The sequence below is a fragment of the Melozone crissalis genome, unplaced genomic scaffold (assembly GCF_028551555.1).
Source record: "Melozone crissalis strain CALT ecotype California unplaced genomic scaffold, PUWL_Pcris_2 ptg000018l_1, whole genome shotgun sequence".
In the NCBI taxonomy this organism is placed as follows: Eukaryota; Metazoa; Chordata; class Aves; order Passeriformes; family Passerellidae; genus Melozone; species Melozone crissalis.
In genome coordinates this window covers 8,698,331-8,711,477 of record NW_026535796.1, presented here as the reverse complement: position 1 = coordinate 8,711,477, position 13,147 = coordinate 8,698,331, and the positions used below count along the sequence as shown (strand labels likewise).

Sequence of the window (13,147 nt, the reverse complement as noted above, 5' to 3'; positions counted from 1 at the left end):
CCACACAATGGGGACACCTCCTGCACACTCACTCGAGTGCAGCTGCACTCAGCCCTGGAGTTTTCTGCAGAGGAAAGGGTTGTGTCAAGCTGTTAACCAAGGGGCGTGAGCAGGCTTTAAGCAGGGAAAGTACAGTGAGCCATGCCAATAGGGCCAGACAGTTGATTTAAAGTCTAGCAGAATTGTGGCTGTATGGATCTGAATTAAGTCAAATGTTTACTGCTATGTCCAAAATTTTCCACCTGAGCCCCATGGAGCTGCTGTTGCAGCCAGGTAGCTGGAGACCCTTGAGAGGGGCCTGTAAGAATAAGGCAAGGCAAAATGAACCATTCAGAGCCCCTCGATGGTCTGTGTGTCTGTGCTATCTTAGATCAGCAGGGATGTAGGTGTATATGCTTTGCTTTGCAATGGGGTTAAGAGCAACACTTCACATTTTCCATTTCATTCACTCTGGAATTCATCTGGCAATCCCAGCACACATGGGATTTTCACTTAGCAGTTTATGCAGCCCTTCTGGTAACATTCCTTGTGCACAGACGCAGACCTGGCCTCGTGCTGCAATGTGCAGGCAGTCAGGCACCTTCTCCTCCCAGCTCTGTTCAGTCCAAGATCCAAACAAAAGCGTCACCCTTAAGATACCAGTAACACTTCAAGCACATGGAACTCTTCAGCCTTTAAGGCAGTTTGTCAGTCTGGTTGTTATGAGGAGCAAATAGTCCTAAGGACAGCTGAAGAAGTGCCGTAAAAGAAGTGCCTCTAAAAGATTGCGTAACAGGAGCTGTGGACTTTCAGAAAGGACAAGTTTCCAGTAATGATTTCTGTGTTGAAAGTTCTGGTGGGGATTTCCCAGCCATGGGTATCCTTTCCAGTTTCCTCTTTTGAAGGGTTTGAATTGCTTATAAATACCCTCTTTGAGTCTGAGAGCACACGAGACCATCTCCATCTCCTTTGACTTTGCTGTTCTGCAGTGGTGAGTGACATTCTGAATTTGTGAGCTGTGTGCAGTGTTATGAGCTGGTGTTTTGGGAGCAGAACCAATGCTTTAGCATGTGGGGCTTCTTTGTACTCATGGCAGGAGCAGCAGGGAGTGCTAAAATTCTGGTTTCTCTTGTGCACCTGCTTTTGTTGTGGAGCTTGTGGTTGCACAGAGGGCACCACTCCTTGCAGGGAGAGAAGGGGGTCCTGGGTGAGCCCTCAGCTCTGAGGCAGCAGCCCAGACAGAGCTGGGGGAGTGGTGGGTTCTCAGTGGTGCTCAAGAACTGCTCATTTCTCTCACTGTCTCCCAGCTCCCTGCTTGGCCAGGAACCATGAGGCTCTGGGTCTGCATTGCATTGCTCTCCGTTGTTCTGTGTGTGAGTGCTGAGAGACCAAGGATAGTCCGAGGAATAGTCCAGGCTGGAAAATTTGTCCGGGATGCAGTGGGAGGTAAGCTGCTGTAACCAGGGGCCCTTCCCTCAGGAACCCCTCCCCAAGCACAGGCTACCAGCAGTCAGTGCTGCAGCCCTCAGAGCTGGGAAATCCTCAGCTCCATGTTAGAGACCCCCTGGTTTCTGCTGCTGGATGAGGGCCTTGATCAGCCCCCACAGGTGATTTCTGTACAAAGGTGATGTGGGGCAGTGCCCCACTCTGTTACTGCTCCTTGGGGTTCAGCTCCTGGCTGAGGTGGTACCAAACTATTTCTGGTGTGACTTTTTCAAATTAACATTGTTTCTGTTTCTCTGCCTTCTTCAGGGGCACGGGATATGTACAGAGCATACAAGGACATGCGTGAGGCGAATTACAAAGGTGCTGACAAGTATTTCCACGCCCGTGGGAATTATGATGCTGCCCGGAGAGGACCTGGTGGTGCTTGGGCAGCAAAAGTGATCAGGTAATGGAGTGTGCTTGGCTTGTTAGCAGTGAGTTATTAGGGATCCAGGCATTCCAGCCGCAGTGAGGTCCTTTCAGACTTGTATTCAGCTTAGTACCTAGAAGGACAGCAGAGGGGAGGGGAAAAATTTCCCATCTGGACAGTCGGTCTCTATAGGAATGGTGCCACATGAGCATGAGCCTTTCTTCTTGTCGGCCCAAGAAGGCAGATTGCTCTCTGTGCATTTCTTCTGATAAGGAACTTTCCTTCATTGCTGGTTCATTTACCGACATAACAGATATAGATTCCACCATGGGCTCTCAGACAAAGGCCGAGCATGTGCTTGCATCTCACCCTGAGAAGCCTTATGGAAACCACGAGTGAGGGAACCCACACAAGGCTGAGTTAGATGCAGAATGTTCAGGTGCCTTTTCTCCTCCCCACAGCGACGCCCGGGAGGGCTGGCAGAGCCGCGTGAGCGGCAGAGGCGCCGAGGACACCCGGCAGGACCAGGAGGCGAACAGATGGGGCCGGAGGGGCGGGGACCCGAACCGCTACCGGCCCAAGGGGCTGCCCAGCAAGTACTAGCGCTGAACTCCGCTCCTGCTACACCTCGCTTTGTACTGCACAATAAAGGAATCCTCCTGAGAACTGTTCCCTTCTCTGCGAGCGTCCATCCTTCCGGGGCGTGGGATTGCGGGACTGCGGGGGCGGCCGTGTCGGTGTCGGGGCATCACGGGGGCTGCCAAAGGGACCCCATTGGGACCATCGGGGTGCCGCTCCCCGCCGCTCCTCGGTGCGATCCCGGCACGGTCCCGGGGCGATCCCGGTACAGGCCCGGGCGCGGGAGGCGGCAGTGGCCGCCGGTGGGCAGGGGGCGCTGTGGGGCCGCGGGCGCCGCTCCGGCCGCGCCGCCTCCTCGCTGCCCCGCACGGCTGTGGGGCCACCATGGACCGCAATCCGTCGCCGCCGTGCAGCGATGCGGAGGAGGAGGAGGGGGACGCGGTGGGAAACACGGTGTACAGCAAGCACTGGCTCTTCAGCGTCCTCACCCGCCTCATCGAGGTGCGCGGCCGCCGGGAGGGAGCGGGCGGCGGGCCCGGCGTCGGTCAGCGCCAGGCGGGCGCGACGCGATCGCTGCCAGGGCCGGAGGGGACGCCGGGGACCAGCCGGGACAAACCCGGGGACAGCTGGGATTCACAGGGCACAGATCCGGGGGCCGGGGTGGGAACATAGTGGGAAAACACCGGGCGGGGACCCAGCGGGGACCCAGCGGCTCCCGGGTGGCGCCGTGGGTTCAGCCGGGTCGTTGTCCCCCGCCCCGCTTGTCCCAGGTCATCGCCCCCGCGGAGCCGGACCCCGGCGCCAGCCCCGAGGGAGCCCGGACGGAGCTGGACGAGGAGATGGAGAATGACATCTGCAAGGTGTGGGACATGTCGATGGACGAGGTAGGAGCCTTGTGCGGCGCCTCGGGCCCGTCTGCCCCGAGTGTCCCGTCAGAATGGTGCTGGCAGCGGGAGAAGGCAGGGGATCAGCCGGCTCGCTCGTTCTGGAGCTGCTGCCCACGCCCGGGTGTGCGGCAGGACAGCTGGGCTGGGGCGGCACCGAGCGGACTCACCTCGGAGCTGCCCTGGGGAGAGGAGCGGGGCAGGACAGCAGCTGGAATTAACTTTGGGTGCACAGCCTGTGCCTTCAGCACTTGGATTATGGGGATAGTACTCGTGCCATCTCTGAACAGGCATATTTTCCTCTAGTAATTGTCATACGTCCTGATGGTAAGCATAGCTTTCTCTGATAGATAAACAGCCTTTCTAAGTTTAGCTGCAGACTTGCAGTGGCAGTGTAACACAACATATTTCCCAACACTCTCAAATGCTGGAACAGATTCTTGAGATATATATATATATATGTTAGTTTAAGTATTATTTTATTCCCTATCTTGTTACTCAGATTTTTTAAAGTAAACATGGAACATGGGTCTTTTACTCCCAAACAGAAAACTAATCTTGTGTTTTAATGTGGTAAAATGAGGAAGAGATTTCTTCTTCTGTGTTCTGATCAAGTGCTAATGGCAGTCCCTTCACTTGCTTCTTTTTTATTTGTCATGGTGATGTCATGCCTTAAAACATGATATTTACTGAAATCTGGTTCAGTGTCTGTTGAGATATTTGGGCAGTTTGCATTTTCTTGCAAATGTGACTTTTTGGCTCATTCTACAGCAAATCACTGGCATACTGAACCTCCAGAGGGGCTTGCTGGCCTTCTCTCATTGAAAAACAAGGATTATTGGTATTAACTGTTGGCAAATAACAAATTCCTTGTAGTGAGTTTGTCATCTCTTTGATCCAGTCCTTGTGCTGTGGGAGCATGTTTGATTTTGCATTTGGAAATTGCAGAGGTCCATTTACTTCTCCATTCACTTTCTCCACAGGATGTTGCTTTATTCCTTCAGGAGTTCAATGCCCCTGATATATTCATGGGAGTGTTTGCCAAGTCCAAATGCCCTCGGCTAACTGTGAGTATGGGCTGCCAAAAAGCTCTCCTGTGTCAATAGCAATAGTAGATAGCTCTGTACATGCATTTACATTTATCTCCCTTCTCCCATTGCACCTGTAGTGTATAAGGAGAACCAGGAGAAAACATAAAATCAAATTGTAAAATGCTTTTTCACTCTGTTTTTAACATGCCCTAATCAGTAAGAATTTTGGTGGTGCTGGAGCTGGTACCTGTCTGCTCACACATCCTCATCTAGATACACTGATGAAGGACTGAGTTTATCAAACAGTTATAAGACCTTTTATAAAATTCAGCAATCTGGCCTTTTTTTTGCCTTTTGACTTGTTTCATGATTACTGAACAGAGATGGCCATGAATTTGTTTAGCCAGACCTGCAGAAGTGTGGCTGGAGGCCAGGTGCCCACTAAAGCTGCTCTGTCACTCCCCTCCTCAGCTGGACAGGGGAGAGAAAATACAACAAAAGGCTCATGGGTCAGGGCAGGGAGAAATCACTCACCAGTTGCTGTGATTTGTCATGGGCAAAACAGACTCCACTTGGGGAAAATAATTTATTACTGATCAAATCAGAACAAGATAATGAGAAATAAACACCAAAAGGTTACAAAAAGTAATCTTTGGAATTGTTAAGACACCAATACTTTAATTTTATTTTTTTAATTTTCCACTTGTTTTGATGTCACTGATTTCCAACTTGTGCTACACAGTGCACTGCAGGCCTCAAAATAGGATTTTCAAAGGTATTCAGTGTTGATGTAAATTCTCTTTCTCAGAAGTTACCAGAAGCTTTACTCCAGGAGATCAATAGAGACAAATGGAGCTTTGAAAGTTTAGTACTTTGTCTTTGGAAAGTACAGCCCCAATTTGCAAGTGAGTGCAAGTTGGCTGTCACAGCTGCTGTCATGAAACAGTGTTTGTGGAGTGCCTGCTGAAATTTAGCAGAGGTTATAGCATGTTCATAATTAAGAAGACAACCTTGGTGGAGAGAGTTGATATCTGACTTTAAATTGCTGCAAACTGACTCACTTTGTTTTAGCACCAGTCACCTGCAGGTGTTTCACAGCTCTTATGGTCCTCCTTACACAAGGGTGCATCCTCTTAGTGATTACCTTGGCATGAGTATCCTAATGGGATGCACTACTTTGGGGCTTGTTGTTTCTTTTATTTTATTTTAGATCTCTTTAATCAGAAAATGGGCTTTGCTGGAAGCTTGTATTAAGGTCCCTTTCTTTTGTGAGCAAGTGAATATCATGAGGGTCAGGTTTTGGTGATATTTTTCTTTTAGGATTCCTTTTTGCTTTAATAACAGGGCTGTCAAATCAGCTTCTAAACAGTATACAAAGAATATGCAAGCAGAGCTGATTTCAAGATACATTTGCTTTTATGGAGCACCTAAATATCTGCATAGTACCTGAGTGTATTTTAGGCTAGTCTGATAGAACAGAAAAATCTGTATGGAATCTGTGGAAAAATTTGTATCTTTGTCATGAAATCAGCAGGTCATACAAGCTTGGAAGTCAAACCAGAAAACATCTTTGAACCTCTCTTAGTTTTGTCTTATGGCTCTGGAAGTGAAATTGTGGGCTTGCAGTTGTCTCATTACACTGTGTTTTGACTTTCCAGGAAATCTGTGTGGGAATATTAGGGAATATGGCCTGTTTCCAAGACATCTGCATGTCCATTAGCAAAGATGAGAATCTCGGGTGAGTGTCTGTGTGCTTTGTACATGAACAGGTACTGCTTGTCTGGACTCACAATCAGGAAATTCATGTTGGAGAAGGACCTAAGCTTGCCTGCCCAGCCTCATCTTCATTCATAACTTTTGGCTGGCCATGTTTGTGTGGGAAGTGCTCAGGAAAGGAAGAAAGGACACAGACCACTATTTTTGGGGATTTTTAGTCACCAGTCAAGTTAGTTTTTAAGTTTGGTGGTCTTGAGGCACTGGAAGTGCATGCACAGTTAGGAGAAGCTGGCTTTAATCTCAGAACATGGCTGCAGTTATGAAATTAATATTTTTATACCTTTTTTAAAAAATAAAGATGGATTTTATTAACTTTTTTCCCTCTGAATTTTCTCCTTAAAGCCAAGTGTTACTGCAACGTTTGTGTGATTCAGACTCCCCAACCCTTCTGGAAACAAGCAGGTGGGACATCTCAGGAATTCATGCATCATTAGTGTAGTTCTGCTGTGCTCTGAGGCCTGGGAAGAAAACTGACAAGTGGGCTCACTATTTTATTATCCTCTCATCCTTTCCTTTTATTGTTTCTGCACTGTTGTGGAATAACTTTGCTGTGAGTTAGATTCCTGTTTCTGTTTCCACTGTCATTATTTTGGATTTACACTGGTACAGCTAAAAGGAGTGAACTGGTTTCTAATTTATGAAATGTGGAATTCTTGCCCAGGTTGTTGTTAACTTGCCTCTCCCAGCCTGAGGTGGCCAATGTCTGGGTGGAGAGGATCCGAGAAAACCCCTCTGTGTACGACTGTGTTTGCTTCATCATGTCCAGCTCTACAAATGGTAAGGTGCCAGAACAGACTGGGATTTAGTGGGTGTTTGCAGAAGATTTCAAATACAAATTTCAAATAGAAGTATTTTCAGTTGGGTTAATTTCTTTAAAATAAAGGAAACCTTATGAGCTTGAAGGACACCAAAACAAACTCACCCTGCCTTTGCAGATTTATTCATATATATAAAAGGAAAGCATTCATAGAGGAAGAAGAAAGCTCTGAGGAGAATAAAAATAGGTTTAAATTGAAGAAATGTATTATTTTCCACAATAAAAGAAAAGAAATAGTCCTCATTCAAGGATATACACATGTCATTTTTGAACCTTGAAACAAGACCTCATTTAATTTGTTTTTTTCAAGTCAGATATGGATTTTCTGTTTTTAAAGCTACTGTATCTGTGGAATGGGAACTGGAGGATCAGTTCAGTTACCCTGGCAGCTGAATACTGTGCAGGCTTTGCGTATGCAGAGAGTGCTACACAAATCTCTCTTAGCACTAATTTAGCAAAAACCACACCAGCCATCTAAAAATGGAAATATTTTCAATAGCATTTATGTTTAACATCCAACTCAGCTGTAACAGTAGTTGTCATTTGCAAGAATTCTAACAATACAGCTTTTTCAATTTTTAAATACATTTTTTAACGCTAATTCTCAGAAATCCTGCTCCATCCAATTGAAATAACAGACCTGTGTAAGTAAAATGGCAGGTGGATGATTAGCATAAAACTGCATATCTAGGACCAAATCTTGAAAAGTTTTACTTCAGAAGCAGAAGTTAGGACTTTTCAGGAGCATAGCATCTCTTTGCAGAATCAAGTTACTGCTTCACATGTGGCATGACAAGGTAGAAGCTGTCAGTGGGCTTTCCCTATGTAGCCAACTCTTTACCTGGTCTATGCCACATAAAGGAATTAAACACAGCAACCAGCAGCAGGTCACAAAGAAAATGAATTTATTTCAGTCCTGAATTTACTCCAAATACTTGTATATACTAGCATTTTGTGAGCTAAGTTCTGCTCTTCATTTTTATTCTTGTTGAAATAAAAAATAACATTCTCTCTTGTGCAGTTGAATTGCTGGTGAAAGTGGGTGAAGTGGTGGACAAGCTCTTTGATCTGGATGAAGAGCTGATGTTAAACTGGATCAAGAGTGGCACCTGTCGCTCTGTGGGACCCTCTGTAGATGATTCTCCTGAAGAACTTCCAGACTTTAAGATTGTGCCTTGTATACTTGAAGCAGCCAAGCAAGTCAGGTATGGGAGATTTCTTTCTGGTTTCATGGCTGGGGAGATTCCTTGTAACCTTGTAAAGCTTGTGCCCAAACATCTTGCTTTTAGTGGCACAGTTTGACAAATCAGTGGGGTATGTTTTCCTGGACTTATGGTTTGATATGAGTCAACTTGTTTGTTTGCAAAGGGAATGGCAGTGGCTGCTGATGGGCTTCTCTGTGACCAAAACACACAACATAAGCTCAGTAAGCAGCACTTTAATTTGTTTTTTTGATGTTTGTTGTGTGTAGATCAGATAACCCAGAAGGATTGGATGTTTATATGCATATCCTGCAGCTCCTGACCACGGTGGATGAGGGAATCCAGGCTATTGGTAAGAACCTGGAATTGCTGTGTGTGAGGGGACCAAGAGGGGCCATAACTCCTGGATCACCATGTATTTATTGGGGAGAACAGGAATTCAGTACCTGGAATAAATTTGTTGTGTTGGTGGGTTCTCTTTCTTTCTTTCTCAAGTGCAGGCTCCTGATGGAGGGAAAGAGACTTGGAGTTTGCTTTATGAGCTCGTTTGCCAGGAGCTTTGCCAGCCAGATGACCCACCCATCATTGTGCAGGAGCAGAAGACTGTGCTGGCCTCTATTTTGTCTGTGCTGTCTGCTATGTTTGCTTCACAGACAGAGCAGGAGTACACCAGGATGAGGAAAAGCAAGTCATACTTTTTTCTGTTCTTTTTTTTTTTAAAGTTAATATTCACAGTTGGCTTTATGTGGGTGTGGAAGGTGGTTCAATTCAGTGACATTGCATACAGTAAGACTGTTCCCTGGTTACTCAGAATCACAGCTAGCCCAAAGTTCAGATACCAGGTGGGCTATAAATTCTAAGGAGTTACAGTACCAGAATCTACAGATTCTGCTCAGTCTCACTGCAAACTAGTGAAAATTTCAGAATTTATTTTTGCTAAAATATAGTAATACATTATTACATTGTTATTTTATACATCATATGTACAACATATATTTTTATGTAGTAATTTTTTTAAATAGGGGGAGATTCTGCACTAACTTAAATCCCTCTATCATTTCTTACTTTTCAATCCATGGAAAAATCTTTAGAATTAAAAGCCTGTCTTGAGAATGTGAGTCAAGGTCACCTGCAGCAGAAAGATGCTGTGCAGTTTGGTTTGTCAGATAGGATTATCTGGATGCAAATTTACATACTGCCCTCACTGAGTACTACTAAAGACAGGTTCCTTCTCATGTTCCTTACACTGGCATATAGTTTTTATAGATACAGGTCAGCTTGCAGGAAAAATAATTTGGGTTTTCTACTACATTTCCACTTGCTTCTTTAAAACTGTCTTTGAGTAACAAAACACAACACTGTCAGATTACAGATCCCTATAGCTTTTGTGTAAAAATCTGATGGTGTGTTTCAAAACTCTAATGCCTTGAAAGGATGGACAAGAATTTTCAGTGTTAAAGTTCACTGTTCTTGTTACTTTGTGTTAAGATATGCCACTGATTGGGAGCTTGATTCGTATTTTACAATACATGGAGGGCTGTGGGAAGAGAGCTGTTGAGAACTCCAAGGAATCTGAGCAAGAGGAGACTGGAAGGACTGATGTAAATGAGGAAGATTTCCATTTAAAAATTTTGAAGGATATTTGCTGTGAATTGCTTTCCAATATGCTTCAAGAACTAACCAAGGTAAGAATAAACAAAATTATAGTAGAGATTTCTGCAGGGTAGGTAAGAAAAAAGTATTTAATATTAATGTGGACATTTTTCTGTGCAAGTGCAGTTGCTTACTGGGAATTCATTAGAGAATCAACCAGAAGTAGCAACATGTGTGGGAGATGGGAGGGACACAGGTTTTCTGAGGTGTGGGCCAAGATTCTGTATGATAAATTCTGCAGATATATGTTGTCCTTTCTTTTGAATGAAAGTCAGTTTATTTAAGAAAAGGAAATAATGTCAATATATAATCTCACCTTCTCAGCTGGACCTTTTTAATTATGGAAGCATTCAGTTTAAGAGACTTGTGATGTGTGAGCTTTCACACCTTTTGGCATCAGCTGTGTCTGGCTTTCTCTGAGAACTGTAAATTCTGGTTGTTTTACCCATTTATAAGAACAAAGCACATTCTGTAGATGCTGTGCACAGTTTTGAGTTTGTTCTTCCAACAACTGTTCATGACATGCTGGTTGCATTTCTGATTTTCCAGGAGAATACCTTGGAAGGACTGCACCAGGGACACCTGAATGAGCAGACATGTTCCTGTGCTTTTCAGAACCTCTTACCTCTGTATTCTGCTTCGGTGAGTATGGGGCAAGGTCTGTGACACAGCTGAAAAAGTGCTCCTGGGTGGCAGGGCCTCTCCAAAACTGATACACAAACAGGGCAGAATTGCTCAGGCACAGGTAAAACACCATCCAGTGCCAGACAGTCTTACCCCTCTGTCTGTTCTGCCTCACTTCAGCCAGAGCTGTGCTGAGATCTTCAGCTGATGCCAGGGCCAAACTGTGCTGATGTGAATGGATGTCTGAAAATTTATCCTCGCTGAAAAGTTGTCCTGTATATTTTTATAAAATAATTATTCTAAGTATTTTTCATAGGGAGCTTTTCTCTGGGTGATAAAAGTTTTTGTGTTTCTTTTAAACAAGAAAATAAGGGTTTGAGAAAAGTGGTACCATTTCAAAATATAGACCAACTGGAATTGTGAGGTTTAGGAGGGAGGTAGCTACTGTGAGGCATTTTCCATCATTCAGTGGCCGCTGCTGGCTGCTCTTATTGGGAAGGTAAAGAAGTAGAAAGAGCCCCTGTGCCAGTATAAGAATTCTGTGTTCCATGCAAGTTGGTTTTGGTTTTTATTTTTCTCCTTGTGTGTGTGTTTTATTTCCAGGTGGAGAGTTTCCTTGAAGTCCTGCGTGAGGCTGATCAGACCCTTGCTGACAATCTAGAAAAACGTTTCCCAAGCCTGAAGGTTCACACCTAAGAATGTACATGAAATGTTTTCCTTCTTTGGAATGAGGATTTTTGACTGTTTCATTACAGCATTTCAGGAATCAAGTTTTCAGTAAATGCAGGAGAATGAGTCAACCTCTTTACCAGCAGGTGGCTTTTAAGAAATGTTCTGGGTAGCCCTGATTAACCTAGGGTTAACCTGGTCTGCAAGGGGAAAGAAATGACTGTGAATCACTTCTGCATCTTCCATCCTGTTTGCTCTGGTAATGAGAGACTGTTGATTTCTACTTGCTCTCCTGCAGAGTAGTTTTATTTGAATAACTCTCAATTCTGTGCTTTTCAACTGAAGTTGAAACAGCAAAATGAATGAAATGCACTGAGTAGTTCTTTAACATGGTGCTGGTTACTTTCAAGTTGCTGTTGGCAAAAGGAGGTTTGCTCAATAGAAATCCCCCTCAAGCATCTGATAAAAACAGTTAAATTATTTGGGAATTTTTTTAGATCATATCAATACCTTGAGCAGGTACTGTAACAGAAAGGTTTCATTCTGCTCCTTTCAAATCTTCGCACTTCTACTGCAGCTCTGAGCTGTGGTGTCTCAGTGCTGTGCAGTTAAAGGATTTGAGAATATTGTTACCAATGGTCTGTGCTGCAGCTTCCAGCCATTGCAGATGACTGCCCACAGTTCAGAGTTGCAGGGCAGCTTTGGATTCAATCCCTGGTGTACTTGCAGACCTGTGGGGTTTTTTTCAGCAGTCTGTGCTTCAGTGTAGGAGTGTAATGTATCCGTTCTTTCCTTCTTGATCTGTTGTATGAATTATCTCAGAATGGCATGAGAAATGCCATGTTTTCCATGGGGGAGGTTAGGGTGTTAGGTCACTTGCAGGAAATTCAGTGTACAATCTCCTAAAACTCCCACTTTAATTATATGATGTTTTAACTGCATTGTATTTTTAGATCCTGTGTCTGCAGGCAATGGACCTGACATGTCCTGAGTCTGAAGAGACAGCACAGCAGCACATCAGCTTCACTGTTTCTGTAAATGAGAGTGGAAAACAATTGGCCTTTATTAGGTTTGAGATGTAAAAGCATATGGGAGCCAGAGCATAGAGAATAACTGAATGTCACATACACACATTCCCTGGCTCTCCAGGTTTTACAGACTTTAGTGTTGTGCTGGGCCATGTTGTGTTACCAGAATTACCTGGACATGTGGTAAAATACAGTATGTGTATATGTATATATAACCTTTCCATCCCAGCCTCCAGTTTTCAAAACCAGTGCAATTCAGTCATCCCCCTGCCAGCAGCATCTTTGTTGTCAACAGGGAATTTGGAATTGCAAATACCTGACTTTTGTTGCCAAAAAGAATTGCCATGGTTTATATCAATTTTTGTATGCTATGTTTGTTGGAGAAATCTGGTGACTGTGAATCAGATGACACCATTTTTCATACTACTTTGACAGTTTTGGGATATTTTTCTTAAACCTACAGATTTGTAATAAAGCTTCTTTTTTATAAAAAAAACCAAACCTGTATACTTTCCTTCATTCTAGTGTCAATTAAATTTGTTTTCTGAGCCACTGGAAATGTCTGTTACTCTTAAGTGTGTCAGTTGTAAAAAGAAAATCCAACCTCTTCATAATGTCTGTGTGCTGTAAAAAGTTTTCCTTCATTGAATATTTATTTTGACTCTTGCTTTTTTGCATAGTCATTTTTATGGTCTGGAAGGTAATGTGTGTCTCATCCCATAAACATTTTTTGAGCTTAGTTTGTCCCCAGCTGTATCTTCCACCATAAATGTCTTCCACCATAGTGAAGAATTATTTCTGGTGTGCATCTCCTGGAATTTGTGGTAGTTGAAATTCTGCAGCAGCCATGTAATGTAATGTAGAAAAAAAAGCTTAGAAAAGATCCGTTGTTTTATTTTGTTCCTTCTCCTTTTCAATACACCAATATCCAGTGTTGGCTGATGAACTGTTAAGTGTTACTGATATATGGTGCCTGTCATGAGACAGAAAAAATGACTGATGTCATGTGGGAACCCAGGTGGGTCCCATCCTCCTGCTCACCTGCAACAG

At 44.2% G+C, this 13,147-nt stretch overlaps 2 protein-coding genes across 2 annotated transcripts; both read left to right on the top strand.

Moving 5' to 3' along the window:
* Positions 1-189: 189 nt before the first annotated feature.
* LOC128936816 (serum amyloid A protein-like) lies at positions 190-2,453 on the top strand. Its single transcript, XM_054276048.1, has 3 exons — positions 190-1,425; positions 1,732-1,870; positions 2,296-2,453. Exons 1-3 carry the CDS (start codon positions 1,308-1,310, stop codon positions 2,435-2,437), a joined length of 399 nt encoding a protein of 132 aa, XP_054132023.1. The 5' UTR covers positions 190-1,307; the 3' UTR covers positions 2,438-2,453.
* A 323-nt stretch (positions 2,454-2,776) lies between these two features.
* Positions 2,777-12,591, top strand: SAAL1 (serum amyloid A like 1). The gene is made up of 12 exons (XM_054275606.1): positions 2,777-2,914; positions 3,184-3,297; positions 4,281-4,364; positions 5,987-6,066; positions 6,447-6,506; positions 6,766-6,881; positions 7,943-8,126; positions 8,393-8,475; positions 8,619-8,807; positions 9,609-9,808; positions 10,326-10,418; positions 11,004-12,591. Exons 1-12 carry the CDS (start codon positions 2,798-2,800, stop codon positions 11,094-11,096), a joined length of 1,413 nt encoding a protein of 470 aa, XP_054131581.1. The 5' UTR covers positions 2,777-2,797; the 3' UTR covers positions 11,097-12,591.
* Positions 12,592-13,147: the final 556 nt, after the last annotated feature.